This window comes from Punica granatum, chromosome 1 (assembly GCF_007655135.1).
Source record: "Punica granatum isolate Tunisia-2019 chromosome 1, ASM765513v2, whole genome shotgun sequence".
In the NCBI taxonomy this organism is placed as follows: domain Eukaryota; kingdom Viridiplantae; phylum Streptophyta; class Magnoliopsida; order Myrtales; family Lythraceae; genus Punica; species Punica granatum.
Window position 1 is genome coordinate 10,689,643 of NC_045127.1, and position 27,790 is coordinate 10,717,432.

At 39.1% G+C, this 27,790-nt stretch overlaps 1 protein-coding gene and 1 pseudogene across 1 annotated transcript; one reads left to right on the forward strand and one right to left on the reverse strand.

Moving 5' to 3' along the window:
• Positions 1-2: 2 nt before the first annotated feature.
• On the reverse strand, positions 3-4,230 carry LOC116214559 (annotated as a pseudogene).
• Positions 4,231-18,568: 14,338 nt separating this feature from the next.
• On the forward strand, positions 18,569-21,971 carry LOC116192979. The gene is made up of 9 exons (XM_031521693.1): positions 18,569-18,801; positions 19,281-19,387; positions 19,869-20,041; positions 20,328-20,421; positions 20,557-20,667; positions 20,789-20,878; positions 21,144-21,229; positions 21,354-21,418; positions 21,563-21,971. The coding sequence occupies exons 1-9, from the start codon at positions 18,597-18,599 to the stop codon at positions 21,670-21,672; spliced, it is 1,041 nt and encodes a 346-aa protein (XP_031377553.1). The 5' UTR covers positions 18,569-18,596; the 3' UTR covers positions 21,673-21,971.
• Positions 21,972-27,790: the final 5,819 nt, after the last annotated feature.

Here is a 27,790-nt window from a genome sequence, read left to right on the forward strand (position 1 = left end):
ACTGCTGTAACCTCATCTTTACTGATCATCAAGTCCTACAAATTCATGTCTACAAAACTTTCGTACCTCCATAAACAAACTTATTAATATCTAGTAAAAATATACACAAGGAAAAAAATGATTGTAATATGATATAATATCGAAATAAGTTAAATGCACTACAACATTTTTACCCTTCGCGCGAATCCACTCGTTTTACCGGGATGATACCGAAGACATGGAACCTAGTAAAGAAGCCAATTCTGTATCAACATGGCTTCCGAGAAGAAGACTGATCTCTTAAAGTTTCCTTCTTCAACTGCTTCTTCCTCTTGGGAGGGCCTGCGCCTGCAGCACTCGTCAGAGGACTGGACGAGGTATGGATGGAAGATTTTGGATGTGAGAAATTAGTCGAACTAAAAGGCACGTCTGGGGGGTCAAAGATTGGGACCACGTAATGGGAAGTGCCGAGAGGCAATGTTTCCTCCGTCTTGGTGAGGAGGTGGAAACTTCTCGCTTTTGCTCTTTGCATTCGCGCGGGTTATGAGGCGCCTCTTCTGCTGTAATATAAAAACCAAAGGAAATATGAAACAGCTGGTTCGAGGAAAAGATTGAAATTCTCCTAATGATTAAAGAGATCATGAACCACAATATGCTTCTCGATAAACATCAGAATGGCAGATGCAGATTTATTTGGTTCTAGAAACCATTTTCCCATTTTCCATATCTAAAATGGGGAAACTTTTGCATTTATCTGACGTGTTGGCCAATAAGTTTTTTGAAGTATGCAACATATCTTTTCTATGTTTGATCTATTTTTCAATGAGAATATGGAAAATGAATATATTTTCGTAATTTTCTTGAAGCAAAAGAGCTCCCAGCCTAATTCATATCGCCAAGTCTAACACCCGAAGCAAAATATGTTATCAAAGGAGGAGCAGGATGATGATAATAGAGGATGGATTATTGCATACATCGAGATTGGCTCGAAGCTCAGCGTTGGCCTCTGGAGCAGGTATAGCCCTCGGGCCTCGATCTCGCGCCCTCGTTTTCTTCATGCCATCAGCATTAGCTTTGCCTGCAGCTTTCAGTCTAAAGCATGAAAACATTGCAGGTCAAATTAAGGAGAGGTATTGCAATCTCGGTAACAGAAAACAAGGCATACATCAAAAGTTCCTTCACATTTATAAGAAGTCAGATCACGATATCATGACAACTTACAAGTAAATTCACGGCGACTTTTCCAAAAAAAAATAAATAAAATTCATGGTGATGGAAACCCTCATCAAGTTTGTCAAATTTCTTATACTTTTTAAATGAAAACTCTCATGAAGCCAGTGAAATGGCTTCACCAACCTAGTCAATCTTTGGCATACTCTAATACCTAGGTCCACAGAACTCAAAAAGTATGCATAACTAAAAAGACCAACCGAAAAGGGGACCAACCTCCTAGCTTCTTCATCTCGAAGCTTAGCATCCATTTCCTTGCTGGGTGGATACTTTGGAAGGCTAGACGGGTCGCAAGCATAGGGCTTCGTTGTGAAAAACTGCGAAATAATAAAAACAACACGATTATGATGAGAAGAGCATATTCTGCAAGCTGTTTTGGGGGGAAGGAAAAAAAAAAAAGGCAGCACATTGCTTGTCCATCGATGAAATCTCATTTTGGTTCGGGAATTTTTTTAACTTCCTGACTTCCCCTTTGGAAGAATGAGGATAATACATGAAGGTAACATCCGCTTACACTTTATAGACATGGTGAATTACAAAAGTCTGCAAAACACGGTAAAGACATTCTTTTGTCATGTCTCTAATTTTCAAGAAGAGAAAAGAAATAATAGAACTCGAGAGTTTTCATATGTTGCAAGGGTTCAGAGAGCAAATAATGGTATCAACGGAGAGGCTTTTATAGAGCAGTTGCAGAAAACAAAATTGGTAGAGCTCACATCACTCTGTAACGCAGCAGTGGCAGTTCTACGTTCAGCAGGATCAATTGCAAGAAGGGTCTCGATCAGTGGCAGAGATGAGGCAGGGAAGTCCTTAAATGTCTCTGCAATGCACCGCTTGTATGGTTGTTGGGGCTTAAATATAGTGGCATGAGGCAACTTCGACTTTTTCCAATATTCTTCTGAAGGAGAACCGCACAGCTTAAAAATCTTGTGCAGTTGCTCCACCTAAAGGCAACAGAAAATGATTTGGTAACTCTCAGTTATGAAAGTAAGTTTTATAATCACAGGAAAGTTTCTAGCCTTCAATAATTTTTCTCTAAAATGTAACTGACCTCCGTCCGACCAGGCATAATTGGCTTTCCAGCCAACAACTCAGCTAGAATGCAACCTGCACTCCACAGGTCAACACCGACTCCATAGTCTGTAGCCCCAAGGAGAAGTTCTGGGGGCCGATACCACAGGGTTACAACCCTGCTAGTCATTGGTTGTTTGCGATTTGGGTCGAAGATGTAAGCCAGTCCAAAATCAGCAATCTTGAGAATTCCATCATTGTCGATAAGGAGATTTGACCCTTTAATATCTCGATGCAGGACATGGCGATTGTGGCAGTGTTCTAGTCCTGATAATAGCTGGTGCATGTAACATTTTACCTTCAAAGACAATAATGATGCGCGAGTTTAGAGGGCTAATTAATTTAAAATAACTGAATATACAAAGTTATGCTTTAACAATAAGAAGACCATTCTCAATGTCCTTCAGCGAAGGACGTATGTAAAGAGAGAAATAAACGCTAATTAACTTGGGCTGAATGAGGGAGTACTCTATTCCGGTCTTACCTGTGGTTCAGTGAAATTGACCTCGGGGCTCGCTGCGAGACCTGCCAAATCATGCTCCATGTACTCAAACACGAGGTACAGACTACAAGACATCCTTGAAGTTGCGAGACCTTGCAACTTAACAATGTTGGGATGGTCCAAGTTCCGCGAGATCAAGATCTCCCTGGCCATAAACCTTACGCTCTCAGGTTCCAAATTATCAAACCGAACTTTCTTCAAAGCGACAATATTTCCCGTTAGAGTGTCCCTAGCTTTATACACGTTACTGTACGTACCTTGGCCAATCTGATTAATCAAATTCCAAACGCACATCAATGAGTAGCCCAGTCAAAGACAATACTTTGGTACATGGTGAACAAAGATTACAAACTGAATAGTTTTTCTTGTGATCATAAGCAATCGGCCACTTAAGACCTTAACCTTCTTTTTCGTTAGCCCTTAAGACCTTAACCTTGATATCATGCAAAAATGCAATTTCAAAGATGTCCATTCATAGATTCAGCAGTTCGGGTCAATTTTTATATGCTTTATGTTACTATCTAATCTGCTCATCCCAAAGATATCGATTCCGTCTGCGATTAATAAGACGTGAAATGTTCAAAATTTAAGCAACAAAAACAATTCAAATGCAAGAAGAACTACCAATTCTGAAGGACAGCCACCTTAAAGTAACAAAAAGAAGATTGCCAGCAAACAAAGAAACAAAAACTTACCTTATCAAGCTTCTCGAAAGTATCAGCTCTTCGGGGGGTCCACCCATTGATGGCTTCCCCAGCGACCGCGGAGAGCCAAGACGGCCACCCGGCCGCCACCTGCTCTCCGTGGAGGTTTTTCGGAGGGTTGCTCCGTCGCGGGTCCGACGGCCTCGAGGTGCGGCCTCGCCTCTGCTTCCCCCCGCCGGGCGGCCCGCCACCCACATCTTCGCCTCCTCCATTCGCGGCTTCCACCTTCGGAACTCTAACCCTAGCCTCCTCTGCCTCTCCACCGGCCCCCTCCGCGGGCTCCGGCGGTGGCGATGCCCCTCTCTCCCTCCCGAGGACGCACCCCATAACTCACCGGGCCCCTCAGGGCTCTCTCACCCACCTTCTTATCATTTTCTCCGGACCCAAACAAAACACGCCGACCAGCAGAATCAACCAAACGGCACAGCTCAAACCCAACAAATACGAAATGCCCTCGATTGTTTCTTCCTCCCTAACCAGACAAAGCAAGCACAGAGGAGCTGGGCAGAGGGAAAGAAGATGACCCAGCTGCTAAATAAGCACAAACAGCCGAAAAGGCCAAAGCTTTGGAGAGGGAACACATCAACACAGTACAGTACAACAAACCTGAGCTTTAAGGTTGGGAGATTTGGTGGCTGCTATAAAGTTCGTTCATGTAATTCATATACAGAGCAGAGAGAGAAAGAGAGAGAGTAGCTTTCATGGAGGAGGAGGTGGCAGGTTGAAGATTCGTTAAACAAGGAATAATCACAGAAAAAATATTACTTCGGTCTACCTTGCACCACTTTTTTATTTTACTTATTTATATTAATTTTTCTATTTTCGTCTATTACCTTTTACTACTTTTCTATGGTCATTCTTCCGTTATTTACGCCATTAATATTGCTGACATGAAATCCGACCGGATGCCACGTCAGACATCCTAACACGGATTTCTATTTTTAATTTAAAGCGAAAATCATGAAAATAAAATTCATTAAAACGAAAGAAATAAAAAAAATAAATAAGCCAATCGAAATCATTGCCCCATCTACCCATCTTCTTAAGTTGCTTGACCAAAAAAAAAAAATTTCGACAACAGACCTTCGTAGAGGAGCACAAGTCAACAATAGATGACGACCCAAATCAAGTTTCGAATTGTTGTCTTAGCCACAGCAGGCTCGACGTGAGTTCAACCTTCACCGAACACCATTTTTCCCTTTCCACCAATCTCGTCTATCTTCACATAGGCTCGTTTGATCAATAGTGTGAGTTTGATGAAATTAGGGTTTGAGTTTGTTCGATTGCTTGAAATCCTTTCATTGCGAGGTTCAATTTCACGAGTTTGATGAATTAGGGTTTGGGCTGTTTACTTGCCCGAAAGTCCTTTGATTGCGAGCTTTAACTCGGAAGGACTCGATGAATGACCAAAAGAAAAGCCAATCAAGGAAAAAATGAGGAGCCCAGTTGTTCCAGCAACCAAAAGCAATATCTTGATTGTGGTGTTCGCTGCACCCTACCTCATGAGAAGATGACGGTCATGCTATTGGAGTTATTTTCAACTTGACTTATATTTTATGTTTTTTTTTATTTTTTCTTTTCCTATTTTCCTTCTATTTAATGAGGATGAGACATTCATGTATAACAATGTTTGATCTAGGCATCCAATCGGGTTCCATATTAGCAATATTAACAGAGTAAGTAATGGAAGGATGACAATAGAAAAGTAGCGAAAAGTATAGAATATATATAAAAAAATAGTAAAAATAGGATTAAAATAGAAAAATAATATAAGATAAAGGATCAAGATAATGCCTTTTCCGAATAGTTAAAAAAAACCAAAGGCCAAAAATCTTCTCCTCTCCCCTCACAGAACATTTTCTTCTCTCTCTCCTTGTTCTTCCTTAAATTGTTAATGAATTCTTCTTTCTTCCACTGCAAATCTTTTTTGACTCCACCTACCAAAAACCAAAAAACTATTTTTTTTTTACTCCACCTGACCAAACTGGCGCAATGGCCATTCCAAGCGAGAGAGTAAAAAATGGACTAAGGTCTAGAAAATTACTAACTTCATATTTTTTTCTCAAATTTAACACAAATTTTTTTAAATGACACTTATCAATTTAACTTGCATTATCACATCTAACAAATTGTCAAGTTTTGACGATTTTATCCTACGTGGCAAACTAACAACACTCACGTAGACGACCAAAATCTGATGTGGGATTTATGTATCTATGCCACTTGCCCAACGTATGAAATGACGCAAATAACCCCCGACTCCTCCCATTTGGACCTCGGCAAAATGGGAATTTCACCCCCACCTCATCCAATCTCCATCTTCAACCGAAACCTCCATCTCCTTCTTCCTCCCCTCCTTCTCTCTCTCTCTGGTTGCTTCTCTCTCACCTCATTAGAGAGAGAGAGAGAGAGACGACGACGACGGAGGGAGGAGAGAGAGGAGAGAGGAGAGAGGAGCTTTTGTTCGGTGTGTCCGGTGACCATCAAAGAATCGAATTGAGCTCTTATGAAATATTCCGACAAGTTCTGAAAATTGCACCAAAAATAGGAAATTTTGCCCACACACACACTCTCTCTCTCATCGGTAGGGTTTTGGTTTTGGAACAGCCAATTACCAAAATTTCAAGATTGTCTCTCATATAAAACCCCCCACCGTTTCGGTTTGTGAATGCTCATCTCTCAAGCTCTGAAACTCCATGGCCGTCCCTCCCGTCTCGCACCCTCTGCTCCTCTCTGTCTCTTCTCTCCGGTAGTTGCAACAGAAAGGGGAGAAATAGTCAGTGCAGGAGGAGACCCACGGCCCGACTCTGTTGAAAGGGACAATGTCGTCGGTGGCTGCCGAGCTCAATGACTTCAAGATCATCAAGGAAAGTGAGGTCGAGATCCTCATGCCATAACGAACCAAGTGAAAAGGGGCAGTTTTTGTTGGAAATTATGGCTAATGAGTGAATGAGGAAATTGCTCACGAGCTAATGACTCTTGATTTTCTTGGCGGTTACAAGAAATGAATGGATTATATTCATGAATAATCAAATACCATTAACATATATATTGAATATATGTGAGTTATTCCCCATAAAAGGAGAATAGGAAGAGTCATGGAAGTATGGATCCCATAGTCTATAAAAGGGGCACACGGCAAAAAGGAAATAGAACAAGAGAAAAAGCCTCATGCCTTCCATTGTTTCCTGTAGCCGATTGAAAAATAGAAGAAAATTCGACCTTAAAAGTGTTCATGCTTCTCTTCGAGTTCGCTGAAGCGTTGCTGTTTGTGCTGCTGCTTCGCTTGTTGCCGTTTTATCCTGGGAAACGATTGTCCACGTAACCTCAAGCACCCTGGAGGGGACAATTCTGTTTCAAGGGGTTTGTGTCTAACACAGGACTCGACTATCTCTCGTATCTTTCGGTTTCGCCTTTGTTTCGGTTTGAATTTCCAAGTTCTTACACTAATGAAATTTAGTTAATTTGATAGTATTCTATTTGTCCGAATAGCTATTTGAATTATCGTTCAATTTTGTGACTTATTACGGCTAATTAAGTTTTTTATTACAATCTTGAAACATATTTTGTTATTTGAACGATTCGAATGGCGTTGGGGAACGATAGAGCTACGACCAACGGAAGCCAGACTACTGGCTCCGGCCATGCTCCTATCTTGCCTAACCATTTGGTTAGCCAAAACATGGCTGCTCCCTCGATGGTCCCTGTGAACCATGTCGAGAAGCCCGAGAAGTTCAATGGGTTGAACTTCAAGAGGTGGCAGCAAAAGATGCTATTCTACCTCACAACTCTGAACCTTGCAAGATTCTTGACTGAAAATGCTCCAACCCTATCTATGGGGGAGTCAGATGTGCAGGCTCTGAGTGCGGTTAACGCTTGGAAGCACTCCGACTATCTTTGCCGGAATTATCATGAATAGTCTTCATGATTCCCTGTATAGTGTCTATCAGGGGTTTAAGACGGCAAAGGAACTATGGGAATCCTTGGACCGTAAATATAAATCAGAGGATGCCGGTGCGAAGAAATTTCTCGTCAGACGATTCCTCGATTTTAAAATGGTGGATTCAAGGACCGTAATGAGTCAAGTGCAGGAATTTCAAGTGCTCTTGCATGAGATTCAGGCTGAGGGGATGGCTCTAAGTGAATCCTTCCAAGTGGCTGTTGTCATTGAGAAGCTGCCTCCTGGTTGGAAGGATTTCAAGAATTATCTGAAGCATAACCCAAAGGAGATGACAATGGAAGATCTTGTTGTCAAGCTTCGAATTGAAGAAGACAATAAAAACTCCGGAAACGATCTCATCCTCCCTGCTGCTAAGGTAAATGTCATGGAGCAATGACAAAGCTCTAAGAACAAAAAAGGCAAGAAGAAGCTGGGTACGAATGTAGGAGTCTTCAAGCCCAAGTTTCAGGGAAAATGCTTCAACTGTGATAAGAAAGGTCACAGATCTGCTGACTGCAGGCTCCCAAAAAGGAAAAAGGACCATGAAGCAAACGTGGTCAATGAAATGGCTCGAGATGTGGCAGACATCAACCTATCTACTATGGTTTCAGAGGTGAACCTCATTGGGTCCAACCCAAAGGAATGGTGGCTTGATACCGGTGCCACCAGACATGTGTGCTCAAACAGAGACCTGTTCTCTATGCTCGAACCGGTCACTGGGGAGAGGATCTATATGGGAAACTCTGCTCATTCTGCTGTTGAAGGTCAAGGCAAGGTGGTCTTAAAGATGACTTCAGGAAAAGAGTTGACTCTGAACAATGTATTGTACGTACCTGAGATTCGGAAGAATTTAGTCTCCGGGTCATTGCTGAACAAGCATGGGTTCAGGATGGTTTTTGAGTCAGACAAAGTTATTTTGTCCAAGTCTGGAATGTACGTAGGAAAGGGATATGTGTGTGATGGGCTTTTTAAGCTCAATGTAATGACTATAATCAATAAGAATTCTGGTTCTTCTGCGTATTTGATTGAGTCTCCTGATTTGTGGCATGGAAGACTAGGTCATGTTAATTATAATACTTTGCGTAGATTAATTAACTCGAATCACATACCTACATTCCAAATTGATTCACAGCACAAATGTGAAATTTGTGTTGAGGCAAAATTGATAAGGTCACCCTTTCAAACGATTGAAAGGAACACCGAGCCACTTGATCTAATTCATAGTGATGTATGCGATTTAAAGTTCGCAACAACAAGAGGTGGTAATAATTATTTTATTACCTTTATCGATGATAGTACAAAATACTGTTATGTATATTTGTTAAAAAGCAAAGATGAGGCCATAGAGAAATTTGTTCTCTATAAAAATGAAGTTGAGAATCAACTCAACAAGAAAATCAAGAGATTGAGGAGTGACAGAGGAGGCGAATACGTAACGCCTTTCGGGGAATTATGTGCACAATACGGAATTATACACGAAGTGACTGCACCCTATTCACCTCAATCGAATGGTGTTGCTGAACGCAAAAATCGCACATTGAAAGACATGATGAATGCGATGATATTAAGTTCAGGATTACCTCAAAATATGTAGGGTGAAGCAATATTGTCAAGCAATTACCTCTTAAATAAGGTGCCTCGAAAGAAAAGGAAAAAGACACCTTATGAATTATTCAGAGGTAGGAGACCATCCTACGATCACTTGCGAGTGTGGGGGTGTTTGGCAAAAGTAGTCGTTCCGGCACCAAAGAAAGTAAAGATCGGTCCTAAGACAGTGGACTGCATCTTTATTGGCTATGCACATAACAGTAGTACTTATCGATTTCTTGTGCATGAATCTAAGATTCCCGATATACACAAGAACACGATAATGGAATCAAGAAATGCATCGTTCTTTGAAGATGTATTTCCATGTAAATTGAATGAGGCATCGAGTTCATCGAAACGAACCTCACATACTATGAATGATGGACTTCATGACGTAGATCATGAAAGGCAGGGTTCAGATCAAGAGATTGAACCTAGACGCAGCAAAAGAGCTAGAATTGAAAAATCATTCGGGAATGATTTTCTGACATATTTGTTAGCAAAGGAACCACAAAGTTATGTTGAAGCAGTGAATTCCTCTGAGGGACCTCTCTGGAATGAGGCAATCAAAAGTGAAATTGATTCAATTCTGCGAAATCACACTTGGGAACTAGTGGATCTCCCTACTGGTTGTAAACCCTTAGGATCCAAATGGATCTTTAAAAGGAAAATGAAAGCAGATGGATCCATTGATAAATACAAGGCCAGACTTGTAATTAAGGGATACAAGCAAAAGGAAGGCTTGGACTATTTTGATACTTATTCTCCCGTGACGAGAATAAATTCCATTAGGATGATACTTGCAATTGCGGCACTGCGTAATTTGGAAGTTCATCAAATGGATGTGAAAACAGCTTTTCTAAATGGAGATTTAGATGAAGAAATCTATATGGAACAACCCGAGGGGTTCGTGGCTCCAGGAAAAGAAAGGAAAGTCTGTAAATTGGTCAAATCATTGTATGGGTTGAAACAAACGCCAAAACAGTGGCACGAAAAATTCGATAATGCAATGATTTCCAAAGGATTTAAGATCAATGAGTGTGATAAATGTGTATACATTAAGGAGACAGAAAATGGTTACATCATTTTATGTCTCTACGTGGATGACATACTCATTGTTGGTAGTGATGACAGCATGATCAAATCTACGAAGAATATGTTGAATTCGAGATTTAACATGAAAGATATGGGACCCGCTGATATGATTTTAGGAATTAAAATCATGAAAACATCAGATGGACTAATTTTGAGTCAGTCACACTACATAGATAAAATTCTTGAAAAATTTACCAAAAATGATTCTGGAATTTCAAAGACTCCAATAGACAATAATCTTCATTTATCAAAGAATAGAGGAGAGGGTATTTCTCAGTTAGAATACTAGCGGTCATTGGAAGTCTAATGTATCTGATGAGTTGTACTAGGCCGGATATTGCATACTCGGTTAGTAGACTCAGCAGATATACAAGTAATTCGAGTAGGGACCATTGGAAGGCAATTGTCAGGGTACTCAAATACCTTAGATACACTCGAGATTACGGGCTGCACTATACCGGATATCCAGCTGTCCTAGAGGGATACAGTGATGCAAACTGGATATCTGATATAATGAATTCGAAATCCACTAGTGGATATGTGTTCACACTAGCAGGTGCAGCAATTTCATGGAAGTCCTCGAAACAAACTGTTATCGCTAGGTCCACAATGGAATCTGAGTTTATTGCTCTAGATAAATGTGGAGAAGAAGCTGAATGGCTACGCCATTTTCTAGAGGACATTCTTCAATGGGAAAAACCTATGCCACCAATTTGTATCCACTGTGACAGTCAAACAGCAATTGGAAGGGCACAAAGTAATATGTATAATGATAAGTCTAGACATATACGTCGTAGACACAACACCATTAGACAACTGATCTCAATTGAAATTATCTCTATTGACTACGTGCGGTCAAAGGATAATATAGCGGATCCGCTAACCAAAGGGTTAAGTAAAGAGCAGTTTGAGAAGTTGTCAAAGGGAATGGGTCTAAAGTCCATTAGAGGAAAGGTTTTATAGCGGACACCCAACCTAGCTGACTGGAGATCCCAAGATCTAGGTTCAATGGGACAACCAAGTTATAGAGCCGAATTAAATCATTGTGGGGGAAAAAATCCCTGGACCATTCCTTGATGAAACAGTGATAAACGGATAAGGCTAGCAATCTAAATTGCTTTAATGATATGTGAAATCACCTATGTGAGAGAGAAGTGGGGCCGCTTTAGAGGAGAATTTTTATGGACTTAATTCTTCAGAAATTCTCGCAGAACCAGAACGGTGTTCCATGGCAAAAAAAAATGGACACAACTATGAGAACCGAAGAAAGTCAGTTGACTCTTGTGTGAGGTGTGTGATATCTTTACACAAAACAGCGGAACAATTCAAGGACTTTGTGTCTATTGGACTGCTAGTAAAGTACATGCATTTTCACAAGGGAAGGTTCAAAGGTGGTAACACCTACCTATCCTATACAGGTTCAACTGGTGAACACTATCTACGAGTCGAAACAAAACAATTTCCATTCATGTGGGGGATTGTTGGAAATTATGGCTAATGGGTGAATGAGGAAATTGCTCACGAGCTAATGACTCTTGATTTTCTTGGCGGTTACAAGAAATGAATGGATTGTATTCATGAATAATCAAATACCATTAACATATATATTGAATATATGTGAGTTATTCCCCATAAAAGGAGAATAGGAAGAGTCATGGAAGTATGGATCCCATAGTCTATAAAAGGGGCACACGGCAAAAAGGAAATAGAACAAGAGAAAAAGCCTCTTGCCTTCCATTGTTTCCTGTAGCCGATTGAAAAATAGAAGAAAATTCGACCTCAAAAGTGTTCACGCTTCTATTCGAGTTCGCTGAAGCGTTGCTGTTTGTGCTGCTGCTTCGCTTGTTGCCGTTTTATCTTGGAAAACGATTGTCCACGTAACCTCAAGCACCCTGGAGGGGACAATTCTGTTTCAAGGGGTTTGTGTCTAACACAGGACTCGGCTCTCTCTCGTATCTTTCGGTTTCGCCTTTGTTTCGGTTTGAATTTCCAAGTTCTTACACTAATGAAATTCAGTTAATTTGATAGTATTCTATTTGTTCGAATAGCTATTTGAATTATCGTTCAATTTTGTGACTTATTACGGCTAATTAAGTTTTTGATTATAGTTTCGCGTTCATGGTGGACCCGAAGGCCACGCCAGCGTACACACAATCTGTAGTGATGTCGATTCTGGCCGACCGGTTCGACTTCAGGTCGAAGAAGAGAAGTAACGGAGGTTGTCCGGCATGAGAATGTTGTGGCTGGGCTGCAGTCGCTCCTCTTCTTCTTTCATCTTCCTCCTCCTTTCCCATTGTTGCTCGTTGCTCGTGCTATCCCGTCCTCTTCCTTATCTCTCTCTCTCCCGAACCTGAAAATAGAGCCTTGACCTCCCTACTCGGTCTCGAACTCCCAACCCCTTCTTCTTCTTACCCAGCCGCTGCCACTACTGCTGCATTGCTTGTCGCCACTACCCACTGTTGTTGTCCTCCTTTACCTTAATGTCGAGTTGCCGCTACTATTCAAGTCTCCTTCTCGCCACTACCATGCCGGCCTCTGGTGGTCAATGTTTAATCCCCTTCGGTGTCCTTGGTGATCAGCTCACGTCCTCTCTCGGGCTCCATCTTTTGTCCCAGAGCTCCATCTAAGGTTGCCCACTCCCTGGTTAGGGTGGCGGCGGCGGTGCTGGTGAAGTCCCAGGTTGGTTCCCCCATTTTTCATTTTCCTTTTTCCTTTTTTCTTCTATTTTCCTTTTATGATTTTATTTTTTAACAAATTTAATATTACTTCATTAATTAATGGGCCAAACACTAATGCCACGTCAGCAAAATTCGATAAAATTGACGAGGATTAATGATTTGCTAGACATGATAACAGAAATTGAATTGATAATTTTATATGTCATTTCAAAAAGTTCATATTAAATATGAGAAAGAAAATGCAAAGTTGGTGATTTCTAGGTCATTAATCCGTCAAAATTGGTCTTTTCTTCTTCTTCTTGTTTTTTTTTCCTCCTCACTTTTAGGTGTCTTCTTCTTTTTCTTTTGTTTCTTTGTTGGGAATTGGGGTATGTGAATTGGTTGTGAAGCTTCCATATTCTTTTTTGGTTGAGATTGCAAATTGATCAGAGGGATATGGAAGGTCACTGTGATCGAGATAGGTTAGGCACGATGTTACGGAATACAAATCCGTCCAAAAATCGATATTGACTAGGTGCGGCAACTATGTCGATGATAAGAGTGGAAACGATATTAGTTTATACAAGAATCGTTACAAGAAGATGTAAATCTTTCCAAAGCTGAAATGATTTTATTCTATATTTCTTCAGGAACTGAATTCATCCGGTTGCTTTAGCGCAAAAGATATGTTGTATTATTTTTACGAGGCCTCAGCATCCATAGCGTGTTATGCTTCCGCTTGCTTTAACTAGTAAACCAATATGTCGTATCATGTACTGTAGTTCGCCCCAAAAAGGGACGGAGAAGATCGTATATACCATAGTGGATATCTTTTTTACTTGAATTTATTTCTTACATGTACGATGCATATCGAGATACCCATCTGAGCAATGTCTTTGACTGTCGACAATTACAGTTGATGTGTTTTTGTAAGTTAAAAAACATACATGCAACACTATACTTTCCATGGACAATGCATGCTTTTATTTAATTACTTTTCAACGACGTATATCTTTTTTTAATCTCTACATTGATGGTAATTTTTACATGAAATTTCGTGCTTGTAAAGTTATACCCATCTCTCTCTCTCTCTCTCTTTTTAATTATTACAAAAGAAAACCTTTAAGTTTGGTAAAGAGATCCAGTCATAGCCGTCTTGATTCATCAAATTGAACTCCTGAGTGTAGAAGGGTTAAGATTTTGTTTCTTTTAACTTATTATTATATTCTTGCGAGATGGTTAAAAGAACATTGGCACGCTTTCGTCCATGTATGGCATTGCTTCCCTAGTGGCAATAAAATCCATGTCGGTTGAGGCGGTGGTGGCTGTCGACATGGTCCCCCAGTATGCTTTGCTTTCAGTCCGTACACCTTGTTTATTTATTAGTTTTCTCCTTAAATTTTTAAGAAAACCTTTCCCTTTCTTAATTTCGAGAAAAAAAAGTTATTAAAAATATCTTTCCTTATCTTATCATTAAAAATGCAAGGGTGGGACTAGAGTGAGCAGAACATTGAAAGTTGAGTGTATTGTGAACAATTTCAGCTTGGTCTAGATAGATTTGTTGGGCCGTCCAATGGCTTTTGGTGATACGAAATCGCGGAATATTCTGAAGAAATGTAACTTGTTTATCTTGTAGATGATAAGGTGACAGTGCTCGAGTTGAAGAATCCGGCATGGGAGAATTCTCCTGAAGCTCGAGTTATTCGAAAAGCCCTGAGTCCTTGGAGAGATCGGAACACCGAAGCCAAGAGAAATTAATGATGCTTGAGAGCTATTGAGACTTCTACCCTTCCGGATAATTGGTTTGGTCATCCTCGGTTTTTCGCAGACTGCATCTACTGATGAAAATGTCAGTATGATCGGTTCACTGATGATATCTTTCTCCTAATTATCCGAGAATCTCTTGGGTTAGCTTTGACGTAGCGGGTTGAGCGTGATAGACAAAGGCTTTGCTGCGATAATCTTTAAACACCCGTAAGGGCCGTGATATACGAGAAAACTCTCGAAACTATACCAAAGAAATTTTATTCAACGTGTTTGTCCTATAGCCATAGGCTTACAATGCTTTAAATAAAAATCCTACTACACTAATATAAGGAAATTATAACCCTAAAGATATCAATACTGCTAAGTAAAGAAACCAACTAAAGTAGGAAACATAATATTAGACTAATTAGATAATAAATTAATGAGAAATCTTGACAAATAAGGAAAATAGCGGCTGTGGCACCAAAACTGAGGTCTTAAACTTTTATTGATCCCAACGCCCCAAAAGCTTATCCCTTGTTCGCCTACGCATCATCAACATTAAAGAAAAGAGCGAATCAATACATCTCATCTTCCTCTTCCAAAGTATGAGAATTCTTACTCGATTAATACGAAATATGTCCACTTGAATTCGGGTTACTTGAATGATAGATGGTTCGTAAATTCCCCGCATCAAGCTCTTTGGTAAATATTCCACGTTCTAGGTGCTCTGCCGACTTTCGGATTATCAATAAAAGTATGTTCATTTTCATCTGTCCTTCAGTTGCTGTGAGTATTGATAATGCCGCTTCTTCTCGAGGAGATGTTATCTTCTCAATTTGGAAGGCTTGTTATATATTATCATACAACTATAGTGTCAGTCATCAGCTCAGCAGCTAACTAGCCTCTTCATGTGCTTCATGTGCCGTGCGATTAGTATCTCCAAAGGTCGGGTTTCCTTCGATTTCTACTGGTTTTAGTTGAGTTTATACCGAATTGAAAAGCTCAAGCTCATCGGTAGTAGGATTCAATTGTTTTATATACGTATATATATTTTTCTTAATGTTTTTCTTCCATGTAATTCTCAACTCTCAACAAGTGCAGATAAGACAGATTGGCTGAGGTTATCTGAGCCTTTATTGTTGGCGACAACATCAATTTGGAAGACCTAACTCTGTTGTTTTATATATATATATATATGTATATGTATATGTATGTATATTTATGATATTGTATTGTGTTTGTGAGAAAAAGACGTAAATTGATTGATCATAACAAATCAACCAACATGGATAAGTATTTGACAATTACAACCTCCGATGAATTTACGGCAAAAATTTGCTCCAAAGATAGACCAACCTTTGACAATATTTGCAGTGTTTGGGTGGTTAAGACATGAAGCAGTTGTCTAATACTCTCAGACTGTGTGCCTATGCGCAAACAAAACTGTGGATTATCCGTAATGCCCCAACGACCGATCAACGAAACCAAGTGATTCTCCAGTTTAAGCAGAATGTCGATATTGTAGGCAGAGTTCATACTGCGTACGTAGATGTCATATACATGTATTTCGATAGACTGATCTTTATTTCAGTATAAATCTTGGTATCCGTAAACCTAATTGGGTATCGACTAAGTTGAGTTAGGCCGGCTTAATAAGGGGTAAAATTTTCACAGCATGGATTTTCTGCATTCGCAAGAACTCAAACCCGAAGCAGAACAAGCGCTAAACCGCTTGAATGATCCATGTTGGTTTCATAGACTGATCTTTCTTTTAATTTTTTTCCCTCGGCAGAAGTCAAGTTGATCCAATTGTGGGATATTGCGGTTCTAAGGAGTGAAGAACGCACATATAGAAAGGGATATTTGCGGGTGAAGTAATGGGAAGCGTTAAGCAATGGCAAATGGAAATCGAAGGAAACCCTACCTTTGGCTATACGATGGATGCAAATTCCAGCAGAAAATTTATTCTGGGATAATTTATGCCCGACGAATTACACTTCATAAGATATATATGATGGAAGTGGTAGCCGAGAGACGAGCATTTACGCGTAGCAGTGATACTTTTACTGGTGCACGATTTATTTTGATCAGTAGACGAATGACATAATTTGTCAACATTTTGGCACGGTCAGCTAACATAAGTTCACAATAAGTTTTATCATTGGTTAAGATTTCTCGAGGTGTACCAAATTTATAGGTAGATTTTAGTGATTCGACGCCTATTACTTTAAGCAAGATTTTGAGTTTTAAAATTATGAATAGATAAAATTTATAATTAGGAGAGTTTTTATCCCGTAATGGATTGTTGTATTTCAAATTAGATTCGTCAGGATCTATAGGACTTTTGAATACCGAGTGGTACATAATTTTTTCGAGGTGTGGTATAATTGATAAATTTCATTTTATGTGGGTGGACTTTACTCAAAGTATAAGAATAAATCCACTAAAAATACCTCGTAATTAGAGCGAAATCGATGGCCCGCGCAAATGACCTAAAAAAATCTCATAATCTTACCCAAAAAATTTCTCTCTATATCCTCTCACTTAAAAAAAAAAGACATCATTTAAAGAGTAAAACGTTACTGGATAAAATTGACATAAAATGTGCTGTAACCGATAAACTGCACTTTCAATGGTAAGTTTTACCCCCCATGTCTTGTAATAAATTAGAAGCTACTTCATTATCAGTACAAGTGCATATCTGAATCTTTATATTATACACGATGCCTAGACGTAAAGTGAGGATAAACATGGCTTCGCTAAGTGCCACCATTGGCTTCACTAGATTTCGCCATTTGTCACTTTTGACTTCTCTAAATTTCGCCTTGTGACATCTTCTCTGCTCTTTTTAATGCAAGTAAATAAATTGATTTAAGAATTGCTGCAATATTAAATACACTTAGAAATTATAAATGATGCCAAAAGAACATATTTATTTAAAAATTCATAATTTTTTTTTAAAATTTCTATGCCAATATTAAACAAACTCGAAAATAAATTAATGATACAAGTAAATTGATTTAAGAATTTGTACAATTTAGGAATGAATATATCTTTATGAATTCAATTAATCAGATTTATATTTTTTTTCTAATTTTCAATTCTCTAAATGCTTAAATATATTCTTGATATTGTAATTGGGTCTTTCAGTTTAAAAAAGGATATTGAAATAATTTTTTAAAATTTTTCACTCAAGTAATTACTTACATAATTGAAATCGTAAGGAGGTTTGGAATATTCAAAAACTATTACGAGTTCTACGTTAATATTAAATGCACTTAAAAATTAAAAATGATGCTAAAAATTTTATTTATTTAAAAGTTTGTAAAATGAATTTAGATTTTATTTCAATTGAATTTTGCTTAAAAGTTTAAATATTTAAATTCTTCGTGTATTTTAATTTTGTATAAAAGATGTAAATCCAAATACTTTCTACAATTTCGAATATTCAAACTTTTGAACTTTTTCAGAAACTAAAAGGTTTTAATTAGTTACCTTAATTTTAATAAAAATAATTTTATTCATGTGATTTTATTAATCTTGTTTAAATAAATAAATTAATGCTTTTCAAGTGAATAATATAATTTACTATATAAATAAAAAATTTTATTTAAAATATATAACTTAATACTTTTTAAAATTTAATCATGCAATTATACAGTAACTGATGTTTTAAAGATCCACTTAAAGAATATGTAAGTTTATGCGGATAATAATCCCGCACATTTGATGGATAACATGGCTATTACAATTAATGATGTAGATATGTAAATTTCCAGCAATAACTTGTGGCCATTTCATTTCAGTTGCAGCTGTTAAAAAATTTTCCCATTATCATCGATAAAAAAAAACCCATTATTATATTATTTTATTTTATTGACAATGAAAAGTTCCCAATAATTTATCGCAGCTGACTTAAAATCAGTCCCAATTGGACCAATCAGGACACAGCAGCACACAATTTTTTTAAACTTTTTTCTTTTTATTAAAGCGAAAAGGCCGCATTTTATTTTATTTTTCTATTTCTTTTAATTTATTATTATTATTATCTGTTTGTTTACATGTTTTGATGAAGCTCCGTAATGGAAGCAGCTACCGCAACTGCAACGGCGCTCCTCATAGCTCGCATTTCACCCTCCGGCGCGTGTCGTCCACTCCTCCCGCATTCCGCCTTCAGCCGCCCGAATCCGCTCTCGTCGCTCTTCCGGAGCTCCAGCCCCGACAGGACCTTCGCATCGTCGCCGTCCATTTCTGCACGCCTTCGAGTCCACGCTTCCTCCGTCATCGGTCACCTCTCTGTTGCACTCTCTCTCTCTCACTGTCTGTCTGAATTGCGCGTGTATATGTATTGGTGATGAAATTTCGCCATGAGATGGTCTGGTATATGGGATTCTGACTATAGAGTTGGAATTGCGGGGAGTACATTTGGTTGCTTGGAAGCAGAGATGCAAAATGATGGAGAGTTCGATCGAGTCCGTTTCCCTTGCTAATCCAAATGCGATGGATAACTTCGTCTTCATCAGTTTGCTTCGTTCTGATTTGATGTGCATTGGCCATAATGTTAACTAAGAGGAGAGGCTGGGCGTTGACTTGACCCTGGACTTTCAGTTTCCCTTCATCTGAAGATTGGTTGATGATGTTTTCATGACATGTTGGGTCAATTTGTGGAGCGAATGGGTGTTTGATTCAGTTTTCTTAGGGTCACTATGTGTTTGAATAATTGTTCTGTTCACTTTGTGAATGGTATTCTCGTTTTTCTGATGAAGGTGCGCCGCGGGAAGCAATGGAGGTCTCCACCACTGTAGGACAGAATGATCTGCTGATTGTTGGGCCAGGAGTCCTTGGCCGCTTGGTCGCCGAGAAGTGGCGGGAGGTCCAGTTTGTCGTCTAAATAATGATTGCTCAATATGTGCTCGCTATTTGATCTTTATCTCTCTTAGCTATTCTATAGATATTGCACTTTTGTATACTGGGGATGCCCTTTCTTCAGCTTAGATGATTCGATAGTCATTTAGCCTTTTCGTTCTCTTCTTCGATTGTCTTTATCAAGGCTTGTTACACATTTACTTGGTTTTATGTGATTGTGAAGTCCTTTTGTTCATTTTCATTTCTCCATTTGTGTTTGCAAAAGCAACAGAGAGAAAGAGAGAGAGAGAGAGAGAGAGAGAGAGAGAGAGAGAGGGCATATTGGCATATTGGTGTTGCCTTTTCAATAAATGAATGTTTTATCTTTTACCTTTCCAGAACGAAACTGAATACGCATGAAACTTTTACTTGGGTTTTTTTTTTGTCGGTGGGCAACTTCAGGACTGATATATGGTACCGAATATTTGAAATGATATTGTGCTGTGCAGGAGCATCCAGACTCTCACATATATGGGCAGACAGTGACTACTGATCACCATGATGAATTGATTAAAATGGGAATCAAACCATCCTTGACTGGAACAGAGACATCCCTACGGTTTCCTTATGTTATTTTCTGTGCACCGCCCTCGCGAACTCCCGATTACCCTGGTGATGTGAGGTTAGCTTAACAATGATACTCCTCTGCTGCTTGATCTAGTATCTTTGTTAAGAAATTACAGACACACTCTTCTTCCAGATTAAAATCTGGGATTTCGGGACTCAGCTTCTGGATGGAATTTGAATTTTCTTCTTGATGCTTTATTATTTCTTTAGATGATCACTTCCTTGCTATGGTAGTGGAGCTCCCGCTCCCATGTGGGGATTATCTTAGATTCTTTCAATCATCTTGAACCTCATCAAGATAATCTTCCATAAAATTCATTGCTGGCTTGAATGTCGTCCAGACAGGCTGCTTTGAGCTGGAATGGAGAAGGTTCTTTCCTATTTACATCAAGCTCTGCTCCGTATGATTGCAACAATAATGGAGACTGCGACGAGGTATTCAATCTGTTGTTCTACATCATTCTTTTGGTAACTGCATTTCTTACTGGCATTTTCCCACGAGGTTTCTCTTGTCTACTTTGAGTTGTTTTTCACGACAAGCTGATGATCATGTTGGCCTGTTAAATTCAGGATACTCCTGATGTTCCCATTGGTAGGAGCTCAAGGACTGACGTTCTTCTAAAAGCTGAGAAAGTTGTGCTGGAATTTGGTGGTTGTGTTGTCCGACTAGCTGGGCTTTACATATCCTTTCAACAAAGTTTCATATCCCAGTGGATTCATACCTGATGGGGGAGAACAAGAAGAAACCTGACTAGTTTCAGTTAATGATATAATCATATTATGGAACCTTAACTGTTCCTACAAAGCAGATAGAGGTGCCCACATCTATTGGCTTGAGAAAGGGACTTCTGAAATCCGCCCTGACCACATCCTAAATCTTATACATTACGAGGTTCACTTTTCCTCTTTGCATGCTTAATGTTATAATGGGAGCTCTCCACCTCCATGGAGATTTTAGTCTTTTCTACTGATGAATAAAAACAGACAGAAAATCGCAGAGAAATTGTTTGGAAAATCCTAATACATGTATTGCATACCATCATTTTGTGTAAGAGGGTCTCATCTTGTATTGATGCTGGAAAAATGACGTTATGTGATACATGCATGAATGTTAGAGTATCCTGTGATTGTTCTTACTCTCGCAACTTCTCTGACAGGATGCTGCTTCCCTCTCGATCACGATCTTAAAGAAGCAGCTCCGTGGCAGGATTTTCTTGGGCTGTGACAATCACCCAGTGTCAAGGTTGCTTTGCTTCTTTCTCTTTGCTTACGAAATCCACTACATCAATATAATTCTTTATTCACTGTCACACAATCTAATTTCTCAAGCAAATCCCTGCATGCCCATTATGCATTTTTCAATGCAGGCAGGATGTGATGGACATTGTGGAGAAAAGTGGAAAGTTCTCGAAGAAGTTCCAAGGTTTCACAGGTAGATCATTAGATGTGAAATCATATCATTTCCTTGTTCCGAGCAGAGACTGACTAATAGCAAAGACTTTTAAATGGATCCTGTTCGGTTTCTATTTTTCTCACTGAAGTTGCAGTCGATGGCTTAGTTATTCTGTTCTTTCAGGCACTTCTGATCCTTTAGGTAAGAAACTGAACAACTCGAGGACTCGCGAAGAGTTAGGTTGGGAACCCAAATACAAGAGTTTCGCTCACTTCCTCGGAGTATCCGACTGACTGCTGGTTCCAACTATTATTCGTGTCAGTATAATATGATTCCCAAAATAGATTCTTCGGCCACAGAGCAAGCCAAATAAATCCAATTGCTCTTGCTCGTGGAAGGTGCTGCAGTACATTGATTCGAGATGTACATTGAAGCCGGTGAAAATTTAGTAACTATCTGCTCACTTTGAGGATCGATTCACGTATCATATTTTCATTAGTTTGTATCTTGGAATGGAACTCTTGGGAAAGATTGTGAGCTAAATCATAACTAGAAGCCGATGAAATGAAATTTTCTTGGTTCTATTCTTGGTCCTATTACGTTACAGGTATTTTTTATGTTGGAAGATGATTGCATTATTTTGCCTTCCTCATTTTTCTACTGTCGTGACACCTCTTAGCCATCGATACCCGATTGGCTCCGCATATGATGAACGGCACCTACGATCTGATTAAGAACACGGCTAGAAGAGTCGGAAACTTTTCTTCCTTGGACGAAAAGATTATATTCCCATCCGGCGTTTTCAAGAACCCTTCATTTTCTTTGTTCTTCCAAGGGGAAAAAGAAAAAACAACATTGACTTGGGGTCTCATGTCTCCCTTCTAACAACTCTATATGCTTATTAAAATCCTTAAACGTGCAATTTGCTAATATTCCCTTTGGTTATACTATCCTTAAACGTGCAATTTGCTAATATTCCCTTTGGTTATACTGTGTATATAAAAAAAAACCCATTCATATAGAGATAACGATAAAAATGAATTATACAAATTAAGAAACAAACCCTTCCACCTAATAAATCAACCTGACTGGGCTCAAGATGATCAATAGGAAAAAAGATGGGAACATTGTGCTGCTCATCAGAAGATGGAGGTTTCCCTCTCCAAGGGTTCCTCATTGCTTTGGTCTTAGCTCTGGTCATCTTCGCTGTTTGCATGCCGCCCCCGCCGAGACCACGATGGGTTTACATGTACCGCTGCTGTTGACCCGTCTGATCTCCCCGGAGGATTCCGGTGTTGTATTTGCCCCTTCTGTACGTACTGCCATATTCGGGTACTTAATGTATTCACCAGTGTTTTCATGAGATTTGTTGTCCTTTGCTTCGTTTTTTCTCCTCTTGTCTACATGCACGGTTTATAAATAATTGTGTGGCGTTCGTCTCGGAATAGCGAAACTTATCGTCTTACCAAAAGAAGATGAACGTCTTTTGAATGTTAATGATACAGTGCGTTTCATTCTCCCGCTCAAATTTTCTTCCGGTATATGCAGTCAGTTTTATGTATTTCAGTGCTACATCGTTATGTCCTGCGGTAATTGTCTCGATAAGCTTATCATTCCTGCAGTACAAAAAGAAAGAACCAAACAATTTTATCAATATGACTGAAAGTTCTTAATATCTTTACGAAACCATCCCAATCTCTACTCATTTGCCGAGTTTCGGCAAATGAGAGATTACGTTGGGGATGATTTCATCATCTCATGGTCATCACTCTATCCTTGAGCATGTATTAAACTTGAAAAATTAAAGGAAAATAAGGCAAGTGCGGTATCTGTAATAAAAAACTTAATTAGCCTTAATAAGTCACAAAATTGAACGATAATTCAAAATAGCAATTCGGATAAATAAAATACTATAAAATTAAATGAATTTCACTAGTGTAAGAACTTGGAAATTCAAACCGAAACAAAGGCGAAACCGAAAGATACGAGAGAGCCGAGTCCTGTGTTAGACACAAACTCCCTTGAAACAGAATTGTCCCCTCCTGGATGCTTGAGGTCACGTGGACAATCGTTTCCCAGGGTAAAACGGCAACAAGCGAAGCAGCAGCACGAACAGCAACGCTTCAGCGAACTCGAAGAGAAGCGTGAACACTTTTGAGGTCGAATCCTTCGTAAAAAAAAAATTGTAGCCAATCACTTGTGCAATTTCTTTTAGTCTCAGTAAAAGGAAGCTCTTCTTCTCTAGGGAATTGCAACCAAGGGAAGACTTTTCTTCTCTTTTCTTTTCCTTTTCAGAAAACGGCTACAGGAAGCAAATGGCATGAGGCTCTCTTGTCCTTTTCCTTTTTGCCGTGTGTTCCTTTTATAGACTACGGGTTCCATCCGTTATATGACTCTTCCTATTCTTCTTTTATGGGGAATAACTCACATATATTCAATATATGTGTTAATTGTATTTGATTATTCATGAATGCAATTCATTCATTTCTTGTAACCACCAAGAAAATCAAGAGTCATTAGCTCGTGAGCAATTTTCTCATTCACCCATTAGCCATAATTTCCAACAGTATCTTCACTATATACTTGCATAAAGATTCAAGAAATGAAAGAATATGAAGAAAAGCGGTTGGGACCCGAGCTAGAGAGCTCGGATCCAAGCCGACCAGAAAGCCATTGGGGCTGCCATATAACTTTTCTAATCGATTTCGGGCACAACATTCTTCGGGGATGGTCGCCAAGGTATCCACAAAGCTCCTTGCTATTATGATTAGCTTAGGTATATTACTTTGAATATTTTTGGGTTGATCTTGGCAGAATTTCAGCTGACGAAGTACCAAAATCCCCCAGAAATCTGAAATAAACCGTCTATTTACAGAGGAATGGGACTCGGGGGTCGGAATGTAATTTTTAAAACTACTGGGGTAGAAATGAGAGGATCTTTAAATTTTTCCGAGGCCTGACGCGTGCCAGCTGTCCATTTGGATGAAAACTGGACAGCTGGCGCTGGGCGCGGGTACCATGCGCGCCAGTCGCGGTTGTTGCCCTCACCTCCGTACGTGGCGCGGGTAGCTTCAGCGCTCGCCCTCCTTATTTTCTCCAAAAGACAGAACTGAGTTCAATTAGTTCGATATGAGCTAGTCCGGTCGGATCTAATTGTGGCTCAGCCCCTAAACTTCTCAAAAAAAACTTTATTTTCACCCTTTTTGAAAATTTAAAGCACTTTTTAGAGGAGAAAATTTATTGAAAATTATTTTCAAGATCGGGAAACACTTATGTGACTGAAAATACCTCGAAATGAATATTTCTCATTACTTGAGAATATCGTTTTCTCTATCTCGAACCCTTCATCTATTGGATAGAAATGCGGTAATCAAAGACTTTGCATTTTTATTAGTAAAAAAATAATTGAGATGCCGATTTCTGAAGAAATAATATGAATAATTGGGTTTTAAAATGAAAATCTCAGGGAATTACACACTATTTTGGGAAATTGAATTTTTTTTTTAATGCATGCAATCCCTAAGAAAAAATATAATCGACTACCATATTACTTAAAAATTGGCACCATAAAATGAATAATTGGTTAAGGACAACACTCGAGGACTTATCTTGATTGTCATGAACACCGTCTTCTAAGACTGTTCCTTCGCACTTCTTCTGCTTGAGTGTGCTTTCTGACTAATGATGTGCTCGGGGATCTCTTCTCTAATTCTTGATCGAGTTTAGGCCAAAACGAGGTGCTTACACTCTCCTGCATCGCACTACTCAGAAAGCTGCATCCATCTCTCACGTAGGACCCTAAGGAAAGTGCGAATTGGTATAGACGATGGTCAAGAGCTAGATAACTGGTCGGTCCCAGATCTCTCTGTAACCCCGATGCAATTAGACCAAATCAACCAGCCCGCTGATCAATCTGATAACTTGTACAACTGTGTCATATTTCTTCCTTATATACTTAAATATCAAAGTCATTTTCTCCAATAACTTTCCACAATATCTATAAGAACAACCATAATTTGAATCATCTAAAGGACTAGATGTTTCTTCAGATATTTATTGAGTGTGAAGCATCATGATTCACTAATGATTAAAAACCAATTAAAATATTAGTAAGTATTGTGGGTTCAATTTTTCACTTTTAAATATTTTGATTGGGTATTATACATCAAAGTGGATGGATAATAATCACCCAAAAATTTTCTAGTCAAAATATTTAAAAGTGATAAATTGACCCCTCAATAAACTCCCATATTTCCATTTCTGATATGTCCAATAGAAATCTCTCATTCCCATTAACCAACGCATAATTAATACGAAGCTATATTTACTCTAGAAATCTGTCGTTCTCATTAACCAACTCATAAGTTTGCTAACTTCCAATTGCATCGTATGTCTCGTAGAATATTAATAGGATTGTAACAAAATTCTCATTTTTTTTTACTTTATATAAGGTTAAAATTCATGTATAAAATTATTTTTGAAACACTATTTTAATTGCTCATAAAAACTTACGATTCTACAATTCAATTATACATATCGATTTTGTGGACCCTTCATCATTTCTATTTGGAAACTCGACTTTGACTGCCTTACTAAGCTATACTATATTTGTTCCTCTAGAAATCTCTTATTCCCATTACCGAACTCAAAAGCCATCTAATTTCCAATTACATCGGATGTTTCCAAGAGAGACAAGTCAAGTCAAGTCAACTTTTTTTTTTTGGGGGAACAAATCAGCTTGACTCTGCTCAAAGCAGAAGGAAGCGACCCCCCCCCATCCAACTTCTCCAATTCCCTTTAAATGACCAAAGAACAAAGCGTGAAGAAGAAGAGAAGAAGAAGAAGAAGCAGCAGCAGCAGCTTAAGAGGGAAAGTCGGAAGAGAAAGATGGGAAAATACTGCTGCACCCAGGAAGATGAAAGTGGGATAAAACTCCAAGGTTTCCTCGTCGTCCTTGTCTTAGCTCTGGTCCTGTTCTCCGTCTGCATGCCCCGGCCGAGACGCCGTGTGTACTTGTACCGCTGCTGCTATTGATCAGAGAGTTCGGTTTCCGATTCATCCATACCTTACATGCATACATGCATATATATATATATATATATATATATTCGCAATTTTGGATACTTTTCAGTTTCTCATGATATCCATGAATAATTCTGTGGACGGGATTCATGATTATGCTGAAGTTATGTGTCCATAGTTAAGAATCAATGGTGATATCAAAACACGATGAATATTAATATCATTAATTGTCAATTTAATGATACAATCTTATATATGTTCCCCCTTATGCTTTGAAATTCCAACACCTGCAGTTGCGATAAGTGGTCCGGTAAGCTTCTTCCGCATGAACAACCAAGTGAAAATTCTCCCTAAATGGATGAACTCGTTTCCTTCCTCGGATCGAAAGAATCCCGGGCGGGGATTAGTCATTCTGGGGCCAATCGTTATTTGTTTCCGAACCTTTTTCCCTGTTCCATTTCCGCATTTCGTCCTCCACCCCAAGTTGCAGATAAACAAACGATTATTTATTTATTTATTTATTTATTTTTTCTGGTCTGCATTACTTGGTACTCGGAATTTCAATGAACCCTAAGTAATCCATGTTTGAAAAATTATTCATCTTGGACCATATGTATATACAGTGTATTGCACATTAGACTTGTGCAAGCTCGTTCATTTGGGATCAAAAGCAGGGGCTCGAAAAGAAGGTTGTTCGCTCGCGGTCTACTTTTTTTGTGTGCTAATACTGTACTGTTCTAAATAGAATGTCTTGGTCATATTGTCGCAATGAAATTGCCGAGAAAATTACGGTTGATTCATTGTCACATTGCCCCTGATCCTACGTAAGAGGACATATATGTGCCACAGGACACTGTGACCAATCTTAAAAGTTAAACCGGACTGATCCAGAGAACCGGTCCAGCCAGGGACAGCGAAACCACGTTTGGTCCTGGTCTAAGAAGGCTAGATGATGCAGTTGAATCGGTCAAATCATGCTGGAAACCTCCAATAAGAAGCCGGTTCGCCATTGGCGAATTAGAGCCATTGAATCCATGTACTTGTTTGCTTCTGTCTTTATTCTCCTCGCAGTCTCTACATGAGTGGCTGCTTTTTAACCTGCGCTCAAGTCCTCCCTGTCGGAATATGGTTCGTGCTAATTGGTCGTGTATCTTTGTAATTGCTTGTCGGCTTTTTATGGAATTGGAGGAATAAGGAAATTTTCCAACACGATTTTCGATGACCTTCGAATCCAGCCTTTTGGTTTCAAGAGGTGAGCCGAAACGTAACTTTGCCACGGAGAAATTCAGCTGCTTTGGGTCTGGGACGTTCTTGGCAGCTAATTCGATGGCATAGACCACCAGATGTCTTTATCAAGCTGAATACCGATGGAGCTTCTCACGGTAATCC